The sequence below is a fragment of the Suncus etruscus genome, chromosome 7 (genome assembly GCF_024139225.1).
Source record: "Suncus etruscus isolate mSunEtr1 chromosome 7, mSunEtr1.pri.cur, whole genome shotgun sequence".
Taxonomy (NCBI): Eukaryota; Metazoa; Chordata; class Mammalia; order Eulipotyphla; family Soricidae; genus Suncus; species Suncus etruscus.
In genome coordinates this window covers 89,561,606-89,579,464 of record NC_064854.1, presented here as the reverse complement: position 1 = coordinate 89,579,464, position 17,859 = coordinate 89,561,606, and the positions used below count along the sequence as shown (strand labels likewise).

Genomic DNA, 17,859 nt, shown 5'->3' with positions numbered 1-17,859 from the left:
ATTAATATACTGCTACCTCAGCTCCTAAGAAGTGCTCGAAAGCAGGGAAAGACACACTTCAAGTGAGAAAAAAAGAATTTTTAGGCATTCCTCTAAAGTCATTAAAGCAACTAAGGAAAGGACATCAAAATGTTGGACAACTTATATATAATTATATCCTATATATAACATTCGATGGTTTTTTTCTTCCAAATACTGGTGTTTGGGACTGTGATTTTCAAACATATTGCTTGACAGAAACAGGCTACAAAGAACAGAATAGAGGGCAAAAAAGCTTACCATCCTCTTAATTGCTCAGAGATGAGTTGTCCTAAATATGTCTCTAGGTAAGTGATCTATATAGTCCCTAGGTGGTCATTCTTGTGGCTAATAAAGAATAAAGCAACCTCGGAGCCTTAGAAATAAGTAATATAACCCTTGAAGTTGGATGATAGCATTTCTAGGTTCTAAAACCTCAGAAAAATTAAAAAAGAAAAAAACAAGAAGAGAAAAATTAGCAAGAGTCCCCAGAATAAATTAAAAAGGTAACTCAAAACAGTCTAACATTAAAAAATGTCCAATTCAGAATGGTATTGGCTAATTCTAATCAATGAAACTCAAGAAATTTATAAAAACAGTTTTAAAGTAAACTCATTTGCTGCTTTCCAGAACATTGGGATTTTACAAACTGTCTTTAAAAATTGATCTTTAGGGACATACTTATTGAATGGATAAGAATAATTTGTAATTAGCATGCCAATTTTCTACAAAGGATCCTGCATGAATATATACTTTATTGTTCTTTTTGGTATATGTGCCCTCCAAAATCTTTCAGTCTTGTCTAAGCTATCAATCTATTCATCACAGCTTTTTATTAAAGAAAAGAAAAACAACCCTACCCGAATTCAATTTAGATAAAGTTTGAATTGTCAAGAGTCTGAATTAATGCTGCTTAATAAAGTTATATAAAACGATAGGATCCAAAAGAGCTGGAGGGAAAGGAAGTAGAAAAAAAAACTTAAGAGGTATCAAGAAGAATTGAAAGGACAGATGGAGAAAGAAATGACAGTGAAGAAAGACACAGAAGGGAACAAGATGAAACATTTTAATGAAGTGACTTGAGAAAGTTACAGATCTACTTAAAAAAAAAAAAGAAAAAAAAAACTTTGGGGGCCGGAGTGATAGCACAGCATAAAGCCTTGCATGTGGATAACCCAAAAAGGACCTGGGTTCACTCCCTGGCATCCCATAAGGTCTCCCAAGCCTGTCAGGAGCCATTCCTGAGCACAGACCCAGGAGTAACCCCTGAGCACCGCCAGGTGTGCCCCCCAAAACAACAACTCTTTCTGTAGATGTCTGAAGGAGGGGAATGAATAGCTGGCAGGGAGGTATTTAGGAAGTTGGCTATTGATTATTTGATAACAGAAAAACTGAGTTTATATCTAATTGCAGAAAACGTCTTCAAGCCCACATTCTTAAGCAAGTTCAGAATAATTTCTCAAGATGAAGTTAGCAATCAGGAAGGGTTAAATGCTAGTCCAACAAGAAGTCTAGAATAAAAATAGTTCCAAAATTTCTAGAATCATCTCTGTTCTTGACCTGGGTCTCCTGCTCAGCCATACCAGGAGGTAAGTAACACAAACCCTCAAAACCAAACTTCCCTCACAATCATAGAGATTGAGATCAGAATTTACAACTATTGAGCCTGAGGATGATCCTAGCCTTGAACTAGAAAAAAAGTTCCTGAAATTCTTCCTCTTTGAAACCCTTGTAAATGACTATACTGATCTTTATTCCCAGTGCGCTAGAAGGCAGGATATAGGATAATCAGGAGCACATTCTCAGATCCCACCTGATAGAAGCAGTCACTTCATCCCATTTCCAAGCACAGCTTTGAGTTCTGAAATCCTCCTTACTTAAGCAATAAGACAAAAGGTATAATGAAGAAGTAGTAGTCTCCATAGAGAGCACACTTCCCAGATGAAGACATTTGGTGAAGGAAGCAATGAATATGTCCAATGAACATACGTCCTCAGAAATGAGACTTTAATGCCAAAGCTAATGGGAACAGTGTGAAAGACCACATGCCAAAAATCAAGGAATAATGAGAATATTTGTAAAAGACTGCAGAAAACAGTGACTCTTTTTTTTTTTTTTTTTTTTTTTTTACAAACTTTCAGAATTAGAGCCAAGATTCTAGGCAACCAGATCTTAACTGAAACTCAGCCATTATTTTTCTTGCATTGGGAATAGTAGCTTTGTCAAGAAGAATCCAAGGTTTCAATTTCTTCTACCCCTCTGATAAGGAGTGAATCTAAGCCAGCTGGTGTAAAATAGTGCTAAAACATCATTCAGGAAATAAGAGTCGCTGGGGAAGTAGGGGTCACATACCCATTTAATCAGAGTGGAGTGACCCAGTTAGATTCTAATGTGTTATACTAAGAAGTCCTGATATCATTCACCACCACAGTAGTGAATGCTATCTCTGACCATGACAACTAGAGCTGGAAATTAAAATCGAAGGAAACCTATGTATCCCTGGACACCTCCCTTTCACATGCCCTTCAGCACAGACTCAAAGGCATAATATCATAGTAAAAAATGTCAAGAAAATAGGTAGCATGACTAAGAAGATTTAATTTTAAAAAATATGTAACTTGCATGGGGATGCATAAGGGAATGGGCCAAATTTCTGTAAACAGTAAAAAAAGTGTTATAAATGGTTAAGGGAAGAGATGTGAAATGTACACAAATATTTGAGGAACTCACTATTCACAGATTTAAACCTGGTAATGGCCCACAGGTCCATGTTCACATCTTCAAATCACTTGTATTGTCTGGTGGCCCTACAAACATGCCAGGACTTATTTCCAAGAGATTGCTTTAATTTTCCTCAACTAAAATTTTAAGTTATGTTTCTTTTTTATTCTTTCATTGTTCTTTCACTGGCCTCACTAGTCTAAAAATATCTTTTCATCACCATGGGTAGCTCTGAATTCTGTGTGCAATATGATGGCGAGTAGTCCAGTTCTGCAAAACCCCAAATGCAAGGTAATAGACCTTCCCAGTCCTCCACTGATAAGGACAAAAGTGGGCAGATCTTTCCAGAAAGAGTGTCACTGACAGGTTCACATCTTAGAAGATTAAGGGTCAGAGCAGTAGTACAGAAGGTAATGGCTAACTCAGAGTGCAATAATCTAAATATGCTCTGCCTTGCGTTCACTTTATATTCCATTAATCCCATCAAGTGAATAGAGATTTGGAGAAAACACAAGGAGCATATATCAAAAATCTATTAATCAAATGTAGCAAAATCTTGTGTTCCAACTTAAAAATGTGTCCACTTCACTGATAACTGTCTGATCTAAATGGTGACTTCAGCTAAATCTACTGCAGAGGTGATAGAGAACATGAAAGACACAGAGAACTCTCGATTCCAATACTGGGCCAGGCCACATGCATCCCTTAATTCACCCTCAGATAAATTAGGTTGAGAATAGAGGGGAAGGAGAGATTAGACTTTGAGACAACAGCAGAAGAAAGTGGACACTTTGGTAGAGGAGATAGTGTTGTAACATTCTATGCATGAAATCCTATCACATCTCAATGCCTAAAATAAAACAAAATTTAAAACATAAAGCAAAAAGAAAAAAGAATAAAGCTATTATTCAACTTAAACCCAAAAAAAGGCCACAAATATAGAAGTAAGTAAGGCACTGTTACCCTCAAAAAAATAACACACTGGTTTCTTATCAGTGGAATACCTTTAACATAGTATTGAATAATACACCAAAAGGGGGAAAGCCCAGAGAAACCTCTGCTGATAAATCAGTGAATATGCACATTATACATTTTGCAACACAATCACTCTATGAAGGGGGAAGGGGAGCAAGTAGAACAAAATACAATGGTCTCAAACCCTTAAGACACTGCAAAACAGACATTTGGAATTAATCTCAAATGAGAAGATAGCCTTCCAGGAAGAAGAGAAACAAATAGAATTTGAGGCAACTCAATTGCCTAGGAGTGCTGAGGACTCTCAGACTGGCAGACAAGTCCAAGTTTTCTGGGGCACCAGGATGGGTGTAGATGCCAAGTCTAGAGATGAACTCACTATTCTATGAGAGTGGCATAAACAAAACCCCCACAATTAAACCAACAAAATAAACGCCTTGGGGATGGCTGTGATCCCATGGAAGTCTTGCCCAACCCTAACTAGCTTGACTGGAGTGGCCAAAGACTGTGTGAAACCATTTGTTTCCCTCTCCTTGGAAAGAAGAAGAAGGAATAGAGAAAAGAAAGTGAATCTAATTGCAGCAGAAGACCAGGAGAACTTCTCCTTGGATGGAGTCTAAAGAAAGGAAGAAATTATAAAATAACAGAAAAAAATTAATAAATATTTCATGATATGGAGACAGCATGTTCCGATTCCAACCACAAAAATAACTTGAGCTTCTTTGCTAACAATCCCCTTCACTAAGGCCTTGTACATAGTTGACCAGGGTTTGATCCCCTGTGCCCAAAAGGCCTAGTGCCTGCTGAGAGTGATTCCTTGGCACATACTCAATAGTAAGTCCTGAGAATCACAAGGTGTATCCCCCCAAAAGTCAAGAAAAATTTTAAAAAATGATAGAATCAAGAGCAACTCTACAGTAGATATGACTTTTGCCTTGCATGCCACTGACCTAGATTTGACCACTGGCACACAATATGGTCCCTAGAACCTACCAGAAGTAATTCTTGAGAATCTAGAGTAAGCCCTTGAATTAATTGGCATAACCAAAAATCAATAATAAATAATTTTAAAAGTTAGGAATCTAAGTCATAATAACAGAGCTTCCAGCAAAATTTCACCAATTTGATCTCTCCCTACTCCCAACTCTTCCATTTTATTTCAACAGAATGATAAAACATGAAACTCAATTTCTTTAGATCAGAAGTTATTCTTCTCTGTTGGAAGTAACTCTTTCAAAGTGATTGTTATGGAGAGAAAAGATCTGCAATAAAGGGCTGTCATTTATTAATGAAACACCTCTTCTGGGCATCTGCTTTTAGAAACAGTACTGCAGTTCCTGGGAGGGCAAGTCTTATCACTGGGGTTGCTCTTAGTATTGAATTACCAACCTAATTCTTATATAATTCATCAACCTCAAACTCATGGCTTAATGATTCTTACAAGAATAAAATCTAACGAAATAAAATAAAAAAATACTATCTTTATGAAATTCAAAATGATAAGTTATGGTTTTATAGAAGTACTTCCAAGAAAGAAATTGTGGCAAATTTCTCTGCAGAAGCATCAGCTCCTCAAGGTAACTGCTTAGAAAGACTACACAATAAAATACGTGTGTCCTGATTACTTCAAAGGAATAATTAGGTACTTTATAGGCAAAGGCCCCAAAGTACAAACTATCAAAACTAATTTCACATAATAACTACCCATATTTAGTTTTATTAGCTGACCTTCCTGAATCTACTTGATACCTTTCACTTTGTATTCATTTTGATCCTGTAAAAAAAAAAAGGCAGGATAGGCTCCAGTGAAAGGGCTCCCCTGGTCCACAGAACTCTCTTACTTATACTGAATAAAGAAGTCCACAATTACAATACTGAGCACCTTAATTCTGACAAAGACCAAACTTAATGTTAAGTGCCAGCATTTCCCATTTCTGTGCGAGAAACTATTCATAGCTCCATGTTTTTGTTTGTCTATTTATTTATTTATGACATATTTTTGTCCTGTTCTATTTTAGTGACCCTTTGTTTTGGTTCACAATTCTTTGACATGTGCTACATTTTCTTCTTAAACATAATTCGATCTTATTAAAGAACTATGATTTGAGAAGACTGTTGCACTTCTCAAAGAAATGTAGGGAAAAAAGAAGAGAAATAGGGCAAGCAACGGATATCAACTTGGTGCATGGGAAAACTAAATGAGGTAGGATATATTGAAAATGGGGAAAAATAAAAAGAGATGTGGCTATCATTAATTTTTCCAAATATGTAAAATTTTGACAATGACTAAGAAATCATGTATAAAAAGAATAGATTTTCAGTAGCTAGATGAGATTAAATAAGCCCTATAGAAAGGGTAAGGCTGACACCCTTTGCAGCAGTCGAATCTTGGTACTGGAACTGAGTCGATCTAGATTTCAGTGATCCTGCTTAGAAAATTAGGAAGTTAGGATAAATGATTTTCCTACAATAAGAATTTTATGATTCTATAATTACAAAATAATAGAAAGTCCTATTCTGCCTTTCGGTTTCAGTTAAAAAGATATAGGAGATGGAAAAAGACAGATTTATCAATCAGTCCTAAACAGGAATAAAATAAATCTGCCAAAATCAGAGGGCAGATATAGCCTTTGATGATTTATTGGTAAATTCTCCACCAAGCAATATATTCATTTGTAAAAGAAGATGCTAAAAATATACTAAGCATGACTTGGAAAATAATAGATTGATATTTTTTAAGACAGAAAACAAGTAAAAAACACAGAAGACTTTAAAAATGAATAGAATCTAAGACTTAATCTAGTTAAACAGAGTCCCCACTCAACACCAATTAAAGACATTTTAGATAGTATATTAAAACCACATATTTGTGGGTCCAGGAAATATATATTGTCGAGGAACAGAACCAAAATTTTCAGACAAAATATACTTGAATCCTTCAAATTTTCAAGAATTAATTGTACAGGTCTTTGGAAGCTGAGATGGGGAAAAGTGGCAGAGAAAGAAAAAGAGGTAGCCTCTGATAGTAGTGAGGTGTCAATTCTAGCATGTGGCAGGATTCTCACAATTAAAAAAAAAGATCAGATAGTTTAGATTTAAATACAGTCCCAGTAGGCTTTTAAAAAATGGAGCAGTGGATAATGAGAATGAAGATTCTTTTGATGTGATTCCCTTCAATTTTAGAATTAAAAAAAAAAAAAAGAATTTTAAGGTCACATTCAGCTGTGCTCAGGCTTTTCTCCCTATATTCAGGAATCACTCCTGGAGGGCCTCTGGGATGCCAGGGGTAAAATCTGGTTCCACCATGTGCCCTAATATCTGTACTATTTCTCTGGCCCTTGTGATTTTCTTCTTTTCTTTTGCTTGTTTATTTTCTGCTTAGGGATCACACCTGGTGGCACTCAGGGGTTACTCCTGGCTTTGCGTTCAGAAACCTCTCCTGGCAGGCTTGGGGGACCATATCTCAGATCGGGTGGTCTGAGTGCAAGGCAAACACACTACCTCTGTGCTATCACTCCAGCCTTATGTTTCTATTCTAGATTTGTATTTGTATATCTTTAGATCAGCTCACATTTTCAATTGTTCTAATAATGATGTTGTAATGTTCTAAATAATCTAAATGTCCTAAAATTTATCTGAATCATTTACAAATAAATCTCATTTTCCATTAGACCACATTGAAAACAAAGAGGTATGTGGTTTCATCCTGTAATGGTTAGCAGTCTGCACTCTGAAAACAATGAAGTAAAATTTTTGCTCTATGAACTTGATAGCCTAGAACTCTTACAGTCTAGAACCATGGGTAAACTTGGTGTCTTAGAAATATTCTGAGCCAGGTGAGAGATGTAGGTAGAAAAAAAAGAGATAGATATTGGTGAGTTAGGAGAGGGTCTAAACATCAACATACCAGGAGGTAGTTTCAAATTCTATCTTTTTTTTTTAAATATTTGTATGACTGATCTGCTAAATCAAAATCACTTAACTTCATGTTTCTCTATGTGATTTAGACATCACTATCTGATGCCTCTGCTAGCCACATACATCAAACACATATTGTAAAAAGGCATATAAAGCCCAAACCAAATGAACTGGGGTTTGTATGTATACAGTAGCAGTAGCCATAATGAAATCAAAACCTTAGGGAAAACATACAATCTGGGAGAATTCATCTTTTTCTAGTTGATCATGTTCCTCCTTCAGAAACCTCTTTCTGTGATCCTGGTGTATTTCCCCCTAACCCTACAACAAAATCTTTATAAATCCTTCAATTGCACTACTTTCTCTACATGCTTTTTTAACTCAGTGAAATTGGAAATCACTCAAAGCTAAGACCTTCAGTTCAAGACAAGATTCTTTCCTTCCAAGTTGCTACAACTGAAGAAAAGAATAAATTGACTATGTTTAGATGGATTCATTATAGTAGCATTATACAGTAACTCAGAAAATAAAATGTTTGCAGGTGATTTGACAATTTATTGCTCAATAATCTTTGAAGAAAATTCACTCAATCAGTCACCAAAGTGGTCTGCCTTGAGCAGTTGTGGTTTATGAGAAATAAACAGAACTCTGGGTTTGTAAGCAGTTAGAAAAATGAATACATAATTCTTCAATATAAGCAGAGGACTTCCAAGAAAAGTATCCTTTTAATAACCTCCTAGTATATTTTATTTTTGCTAATGAGATGTTCATTTTTTTGTCCCAGAGCTTTGACCACTTCTCCATCATTGTGCAAGGTAGTTCTGCACTTCCTGTAGCAGGGAGCTATAACATCCCAACAGCTTCCTGACCCATCTGTATATTAACCATTAAAAATACACAGAATGATTCTTAAGTAATGTTAATGAGCCAACTAAACATAAGGTGGAAGTGACAGATTTGAACATGAGAAACTCCTGAATCAGAAAAGGGAACCAATGACATAGATGTTCTCTTTTTTTTTTAGAGACCTCTGTTCCAAAGAAACAGCCCTGGTGTGAGATTCTATCTCACCATTATTTTGATTTTTCATATCCCTGATGATTAATGATAGGAACATTTTGACATGCTTTTTTTGGCAACCTTTATTTCTTTATTAACCTATTATTCTTTATTCCTCTATATTTATGATAAAATCTAGCCATGGGAGAAATCTCTTAAATCTCTCTGTTATCAAAAATTTTATAGCTGTTTATAATATTTTGGTTTTAGTTTTTAATTTAATATTTTTTGATTTACAGATTTATTCATAGTTGAGTTTTAGTCATACATTTCTCAACACCAATCCCACCACAAGTGTCAACCTCACTTCATCAATGCCTCCATGGTCCATCCCACACCCATCTTCAACCCCTCTCTCAGGCTGTCACCATCACAAGTACCTTATTAAGTTTGATAAAATTTGGGTCTTGGGCCAGAGAGATAGCACAGTGCATAGGACATTTGCTTTGCATGCTGCCATCCTGTGTTTGATCCCTGGAATCTCATATGATCCCCCCAACCTGCCAGGATTGATTCTGAGTATAGAGACAAGAGTAACACCTGAGCACCTCTAGGTGTGGCCAAAACACTAAATAAATAAATAGAAAGGTAGAAAATTAATCAATAGATTGATAGATAGATGATAGATAGACAGACAGACAGACAGATAGATGATAGATAGATCGATAGATAGATTGATTGATTGATAGATCGATAGATAGACAGATAATAGATAGATAATAGATAGAAATAAAACTTGGAAAAGTTTAAGTGTTGTTGACTCTGTGGTTTGAAGTTGCCATATGATCCAGCATTATCACTTTGGATATCTATTCTCAGGAGAGAAAAACATTCATTCAAAAGAATATATTAATCATATTCACACCACTATTCATCACAGTCAGTACAATAGCTAAAAGTTGGAATCATCCTAGATGTACAATAACAGACAGAAGGAGCACAAAGATGTGGTACATATATACAATGGAATACTACAAAACTCTAAGAAATTATGTAATCTTGCAATTTGTTTCAACATGGTTAGAACTGGAAAACATCATGCTAAGTGAAGTAAGCCATAAGAATAAATATAAGAAAATATCACTTATATTTGATGTTTAGAATAACTGCATAAGGGATTGCAATATAAAAATGAAAGTTTTCGGGTACCAGAGACATAGCATAGTGGTAGGGCATAGCCTTGCATTTGGCTGACCCAGGACAAACCCAGTTCCATGCCTGATATCCTATATGGTTCCCTGAGCTGCAAGGAGTGATTTCTGAGCACAGAGCCAGGAGTAGCCCCTGATCATCCATGGGTGTGGCCCCAAAACCAATAAATAAATAAATAAACAAACAAACAAACAAACAAACTTTTAAAATAAAAAAAGAATGTCTGAGCATAGAGCCAGGAGTAACCCCTGAGTGCCGCCGGATGTGGCCAAAAAACCAAAAAATAAAAATAAATAAATAAAAAAGAAAAAGAAAAAAAAGAAAAGAAAAGAAACGGGAGTTTTCTAGAATGCTCTCTCCCAGAATATAGTGAGGATATGTAAAGGCATAGAGTGGAGAAGGAGAAAGACAGATGTAAAATAACGGGATCAGGGGTACAGGGGATTCAGGTAGTTTGGTGTTGTAAAGGAAGAACAGAACTAAATATCCAAACCACACAGTCAACAACATTGTATTTTCTACTTTGAGGATGTTTTGTTCTTTTCCCTATTTTTGATAGAATTAGATGTTTTATCTTGTTAGGCTCTACTAATACTTTATATACCTTAGATATTAATCTATTATTTTTGGGTGTTGGATGAATAGTTTCTCCCAATTCATGTGCAGACTTTCTATTCTGGTTGTCATACCTTTGTGGGCAGAAGCTTCTTATTATAAGGACAACCAGTGCTGCCACAGATGTGGGTAAAAATGATGTGCATTCACTGACGATATGAATGTTTACTGGTCCAGCATTTTTTGGAAAACAATATGGATACTCCTCAAAAAATTAGAAATTGAACTTCCATATGACCCAGCAAAATGACTCTTAGGTATATACCCTCAGATACCAAAAACACAATGCAAAAAAGCCATCTTCACTCATATTTTTTGAATTATTCACAATAACCAGTATCTGGAAACATCATATGTGCCTGAGAACAGATGAGTAGATAAAGAAACTATGGTACATCTACACAAATAAATACTATACAGCTGTTAGGAAAAATTAAGTCATGAAATTTTCTTTTATATAGATGGATATGGAGGATATTATGTTTAAATGACATGGCGGGAGATGGATAGACATAGAATAATTGCATTAATTTATGGGATTATAAAAAGATAGTATGTGAATGCTACCTAGAGGCAATAGATATGAGGGCCAGAAGGACTACCTCATGGTAGGAGGTTTGTCACAAAGAGAGGGAGTGCAGTTAGGGCAACAAAGGGACCAAGTACAAAAATGATAGTTGGAAATTATCACTTTCAACAAGACTGGGTACTGGAAGGTAATAAAGTTATATGCATGAAACACCTTCAGTAACAATATTGCAAATCAGTGTCTAAAAAGACAAAAGAGGAGAAGGAGGAAGAGGAGAAAGAGGGGGAGAAGAAGGAGGAAGTGAAGAAGGAAAGGGGGAGGAAAAAAAGAGAAAAAGAAAGAAAGAAAGAAAGAAAGAAAGAAAGAAAGAAAGAAAGAAAGAAAGAAAGAAAGAAAGAAAGAAAGAAAGAAAGAAAGAAAGAAAGAAAGAAGAAGGAAGGAAGGAAGGAAGGAAGGAAGGAAGGAAGGAAGGAAGAAAGAAAGAAAGAAAGAAAGAAAGAAAGAAAGAAAGAAAGAAAGAAAGAAAGAAAGAAAGAAAGAAAGAAAGAAAAGAAAAAGAAAGAAAGAAAGAAAGGAAGGAAGGAAGGAAGGAAGGAAGGAAGAAAGAAAGAAAGAAAGAAAGAAAGAAAGAAAGAAAGAAAGAAAGAAAGAAAGAAAGAAAGAAAGAAGAAAGAAGAAAGAAACAAGAAAGAAAGAAAGAAAGAAAGAAAGAAAGAAAGAAAGAAAGAAAGAAAGAAAGAAAGAAAGAAAGAAAGAAAGAAAGAAAGAAAGAAAGAAAGAAAGAAAGAAAGAAAGAAAGAAAGAAAGAAAGAAAGAAGGAAGGAAGGAAGGAAGGAAGGAAGAAAGAAGAAAGGAGGAAGGAAGGAAGGAAGGAAGGAAGGAGGAAGGAAGGAAGGAAGGAAGGAAGGAAGGAAGGAGGAAGGAAGGAGGAAGGAAGGAAGGAAGGAGAGAACGGAAAAGTAAAGAAAGACGTCTGCTGTATAGGTATGCAGGGAGAAGGCAGGCTAGAGGTGTGTAAAGAAACTTGGGACATTGGTGATGGAAAATGTGTACTGATGAAATGATAGGTATTGGACATTTTATGAATGAAATTCAATCATGAGCATCTTTAACTATTTAGGTAGCATGATAATTTAAAATGTCATAAAAAAATAAAAGAAAAAGAACAGCCTAAAGCTGGAGAGATAGTTCAACAGATAGGCTGCATTCTTCTTCAGCAGCTGACCAAGGTTTTGATCCCCAGTATTCCATACAGTCTCATAGCCCTACCATGAGTTATTCCTAAGTGTGAAGCCAGGAGTAAGTCCTGAGCACTTCTGGTGTGACCCCCCCCCCAAATTAAACAACATCAGAACAAAACAAAAGAAGAAAAAAAAAGAAATAGCCGTGTTACACTGAAGAATTTATTTATAAAACATTAAAGGTGGTTATGCATGTGGTTTATCGATATAAGCCTCAGACTGGAAAACTGGAAAATTGGGAAGATATTTGGTTAGGAAAAGCATGTACCCAGTACCCATGATTATTCATCTCCAACACAATGTTTTGTCATTAGTTCCTCCTCTCTTCTGTTTCGTACAGATGATTGTGATCATCTATTAATATCAAAGAACTGAAAATTTCCCCTATAGAGAATACATTCTTATAGAGAAACAGGGTAACAAAGTCTAAACAGTTTTATTAAAAAATCAAGTCAACTCTTCCTATGGGTGTCATAAAACAACAAGAATGCCGTGCTTCATAGAATGAAAGTGTGGAAGCAGATGGAGGGCTAGTCATCTTGGAAACACAAGGAGTGGCAGATGGATGATCTCGGGGGCAGGATCCTGTTTTTCAGCCCTCTAACTCTCCCACAAATACCCCTCTCAATCCTGCAGTTCTCTTACTGCTTGATAACTAATGTCTTCAGAGATTATAACACATTGAAATCAACACCTATCAGAAAATAAATATCTTTTATGAACTATTTATTAGAAAATTTAATGAAGTAAGCATCTTACTTCCTCTCTTGACCTTTTCAGTATACATTATTCTCCCCTGTTTTTCCTAAGGGAAAATAATGATTGTGTAAATATATCTTTCTTCTTCACAATTTTCTTTACCTTACTATAGTCCCCAATAAAACAAAATGCATTATAATTTCTCCTGAATTGAAAGTAATGGCAAAGTGTCCATAGTAGTAGTGCAGTGGGTAGGTTGTTTAACTTGCATGTAGCCAACCTGGCTTTGAGCCCAAGCATCCCAGGTATCTCAAGCCCACCAGGAATTATTTATGAGTGCAGAGCCAAGGGTACCACTGACCATCACTGTGTATGCCCACCAAAAGCTTAAGAAAAAGAAAATAAAAGCAGTGAATACTGACCTGTAAGCAAAGTGAGACAAATGGTGCAACTATGCATACCAACAGGTCAGAGCAGATAGCAATGTGCACACTCACGTTTGAGATGCCTGGGAAGGAAAGCAACAAGATGGGTAATTGTTATGTCTTAGCTACAAAAATGGAAGTCACTTATAAAGTAACTGTGATGAATCCCTCCTCTCCAAATACAGAGATAGTCATTGTCACCTACCTACTATGAGAATTTCCAAAGCTCTGATCAAGTGAGACTGCAGCATCTAAATGAAATACTATAAAAAACAATAGAGCTAGCTGGTGAATTTAAGAAATATCCCATATTTACATAACAATTTGAGGAATAAAGTTTATATTTCCATGATTATAGTTCTTCCTCAACTCAAGACAGTGTCTGTTCTAATAGCATCACCATTGCACCATCTACCCTACACAAACAAGACACTAGCAGATTAAGGCTGAGAAACAGTGTGTCTGTGTGATCAAGAGGAGAGAAAACACCAAGACAGTAGCATATCTAGAGTCCAAAACCACTGGAATATGAATACCAATGCTAATATACAAAAATAACCAGCATATTTTCGGGTGACGTAGAAAAAACTCAGAAGAAAGTAGCAGCATAAAAGCAGGGGTGACAGTGCTGCCTAGTATGAAGAGATCAATGGCTCAGAGAAGAAAGAAACCCAGGCAAGGTTTGTGAGAATGAATGAGAAGTATGCCACAGCTAAGTTAAAATGAAAAGCGAGGACCAAAAAAGAAGGTGAAGGAAGACAACATCTTTCCAGGGCCAAATATAGATAGAGATATAGATAGAGAAATGATAATGAAAAGGATCCTATACTTCTTGTTCTGAAAGAAGTCTGTCCATGACAGACTTCTCTGTTTCCCAAGGTGAGACCAAGAGAGAACTGATTTTCCAGAAATGTCCCACAGCAAGAGAGTCCTGCTATTTGCTCTCTATCCATCTCCCTTTTCCCCATCCCAGCTCTGTATTTGAGAGTCAAGACTGATTAAAGACTATCACAACTCCTTCATCAGTTCAGGTACACAGGTACAGACTCACTTTCTGAGAGAAATATATGGAAGGCAGTGGCACCTTAGATTCATAAAGATGATAAACTGATGGTTTGTCAGTACCAAAGTACTCATAATTTTGTGGCCTGATCAGAAATGCCTACATTTTCCTATCTTCATCATGGTGATTCACAAAGTGAGGGAAGAATGTTTTCAGGCCACTAAGAATGCAGTGATGAGCTAAAGACTTAGGAACTCAGGATAAGGAACTGCTGAGCAAATTCTGAAGTAGAAATGATGAAGGAATGGCCCTAGATAAGAGCGAAGTGCACAAATCAGGTGAAAAATATGGGGCAAGAAATATCTCCATCTCTTGTCTTGTTCCTTGAAAGATTTTCTAAAACCATTTCCAAACTTTTATTACTTAAAGGGGATTAAAGAGTGAACCGTGTATCCCTTAGTTGCATAATTTCTAAAACTATAAAGAGAAGATGGCATCCTGTTATCTGGGCTTTGACTTTCTGGAGTTTTCACTGGGAGGTGGATTATGAAAGGTGAGAGGCAGTTAGCATAAAACTATTCATTGAGCTCTCTGTCTTAATTTCTTGGGGTAAGTTTTAGTAGGAATGAACCCCTCTGTTTCCCCAAGGAAAAGAGTAAAATGAAAGATGCACACCATGTTTAAAGCAGGGAGTAGTGCTAACTTGAGTTATGCCTACAGCTTTAAAGCGCTTCAAAAAGCTCCGCTGGCAGCAGAAAAAAAGCAAGCAACAGAGGGTGTGATGAAGAGTCCATCTGCCCTTGGTCAATGTGAAGCGATTACATCTTTATTAACACACGAGAGCGCGCACGCACACACACACACACACACACACACACACACACACACACACACGCATCCTTACCCTACCTCTCCACACAAACCTTCACAAAATCACGTAGTATTCTTTTCCATAAGATTCCAGCTTTGGACAATTTCCAGTACTGAAGATACCTCTCTGGTTTTCTTGGAAAACAAAAACGTATTAAGAGTCTTTACCAAAGTGTCCACCTGCCATGGAAACCAAACCCAAAAGCCAAATCCACAATAACAGAATTGGCAAAATATTGTTCAAACTTCATGGATTCAACAATCCTTACCTTACCTTGTAAATCACTCTACCACGAAGACATGTATTCTCTCCTAGTTCTGAAGAAATAAAGCGGAAACAAGAGCTTCTGATTTATAGCATGTAAAAGAGATAAGAGAGTAGGGGAGACGGTGGTACACCAAGAATGAAGATGACAAGGGAGAATGCAAAGAGGGGTGCAGCCCAGGGAGGCTGAGGGGGTAGACAGCAGATGGCTCTCACCTGTGGATGTTCATCTCCCGTGGTGGGCGGTGGGCCTTGTCATAGGAGACCTTGGCGAAGACGGCTGCCACGATGACAAAGGCGATCACCCCGCAAGTGATGTAGACGGTGAAGTTGGTCTTATCTTTCTCTGGGTCGTACTTGTTCTCAGGTCCGGGAGACACCACCTTGGTGCTGGGCGTCTGTACCCACACCGGACTCTGGTAGTTGGTGCACTGACGCTGGTCCAGCTTTTCATGGCGCTTCTTGCAGCAAAAGCGGTAGTAGCAGGTGCCGCAGCAATACAGATAGCCGCTCTCGCTGTTGTTGCACTCGAACTCCTTGTCGTACTGCCCGCTCACATCGTAGTAGCCCCAGCACGTCTCATAGGTGACGGTTGCGCCGGCTGGCCCGGCTGCTGCCGCGGCCAGCTGCCCCCTCCGACTGCCCGCCTCCGAGACGCCAAGACCCCGGGCAGTGCTGTTCAGTTCGCGGCCGCCCCGGGACACGGAGCCCCCCGGCCGCCGGCCCCCGACGGCAGAGACGCCGGCACTCAGAGTCCGGTTTGCGGCGCGGCTCCGGGCGCCGTGGGCGCCGGGCAGCGAGTCCAGAGACTCCAGAGAAAGGAGCAAGAAGAGCAGGAGCGGCGGCAGCGCCATGGCGGGGCCGGGCGGGCGGGCGAGAAGAGACGGGCGGCAGGCCGCTGCCCTGACCAGCGAGGCTCCGGGGCGGCCGCGCCGAGCAGCGGGAAACACCGGGCGATCAACGGCTACTCCTGGGCGATGGCGCCATCGAGGCGCGAGCGATGGCGGCGGCGAGAGCGGCAGCGCGCGGTGCGCACAGACAGACCGACCGGCGCGGAGGCTCCGAAGCTTCACGCTGCGCGCCGGCTCCACGCTCCTCCTGCGGGGTTCGTGCGCCTCCGGGGTAGCCCCATCCCCCGCAGGCGACCGCGGCGGCTCCTCCAGCTGCTCGGGCCGGCGGGACAAACGCTCCTCTCCAGGTGGCGGCAGCGGCTGGGACCCGTCCGCTCAGGTCCTGCGGGACGAGACCGGGGGCTAGACGCGGGGTGGGGCGACGGGCGCTCCGGGGACGAACGGCGAGAGGGAAGGAGGAGGCAGCCTTCGAGGAGCGCAGGGCCAGTCGGGGAGACCCGCACCCACGGCCCCCCGCACCGCCCTCCCTCTCCGAGCCCACTCTCCGCCACTCGGCGCGGATGGCCTCAGGTCTAGAAACGGGTTCCCGCCGCAGGCTGACTCCCTAGGTCGCAGCCGGCGGGAGCTGGGGTCCACCCGCTAGCGGGGTAAGAAGAAGCGCTGGGACTTCACTAACCAAGCCCCGCTGCAGCTACACCGGCGGCCGCAGGAGGCCTGAGGGCAGCTACCCAGGCTCGCCGGCTCTCCTCTTAGACTAGTACGGGAGCTCTTGTGAGAGGAAACGGGGAGACACACGAACTCACAGAACAGTACAAGCTGGTGCTGGTAGCAGCTTAAGACCGCCCACGTTTTCATGCCCGGGCTCTGGGGGAGGGCTTCCTTTACTTCTCCCTCCACTTCAAGTGCCTCAGCATCAAAGACCAGGACACAGTTAAATCGATAAGGCCAACCTGGCTGGCGAAGACAGTGCCAAAAGCAGATCAAGCATTATCCCCTTGCAGCAAACCTCTTCTTTATTCAAACCAACCCATCCTACCTGAGTCTTGGACTGTGCACTGCAAGAGAGAGGTTGGCATTTCGGCATCCCTTTGCCTCTTCCTAGTAGAGATATCCACTCACAATTGAGAGAAGCTGTTAAGCCCTTTATACAGTACCCTAAACTGAGATGGGGTCCAGGAAGCTTGACCTTGACTGTTGGTTACCTCAGTCAAGGTCACCATGAGGCCCATCCCACTCATTCCCATAAGTACTCTCCTTTTGCCTTCCCCAAGTTACAAGATAGCTCCTGTGCTATAAGGCACCTGTTAGTGCCTGAGCCTCTAAGACTCATTTGTAAAATAAGAAATCCATCTGCAGGAGGTGATGGAAGAGAGGGACAGCTCCATGCAGGTGCTGCTTGGGAACTTAATTGTAGCATTAGAAGTTATGAGATTATCCCAAGAGTGAATTGTGATCAGTACATTTCACATGACTCTTTTAAATTGCTAGACGAAACTAAGCAGAAAGATCTGACCATAG

The 17,859-nt window shown here is 39.5% G+C and overlaps 1 protein-coding gene across 1 annotated transcript in view; it reads right to left on the bottom strand.

Annotated features, from left to right (window-relative positions):
* Window positions 1-16,344, bottom strand: part of SHISA6 (shisa family member 6) — a 462,012-nt gene extending 445,668 nt beyond the window's left edge. Inside the window, 1 exon segment of the mRNA XM_049776872.1 lies at window positions 15,707-16,344. Within this exon segment, the coding sequence (XP_049632829.1) occupies window positions 15,707-16,344 (638 nt within the window).
* Window positions 16,345-17,859: the final 1,515 nt, after the last annotated feature.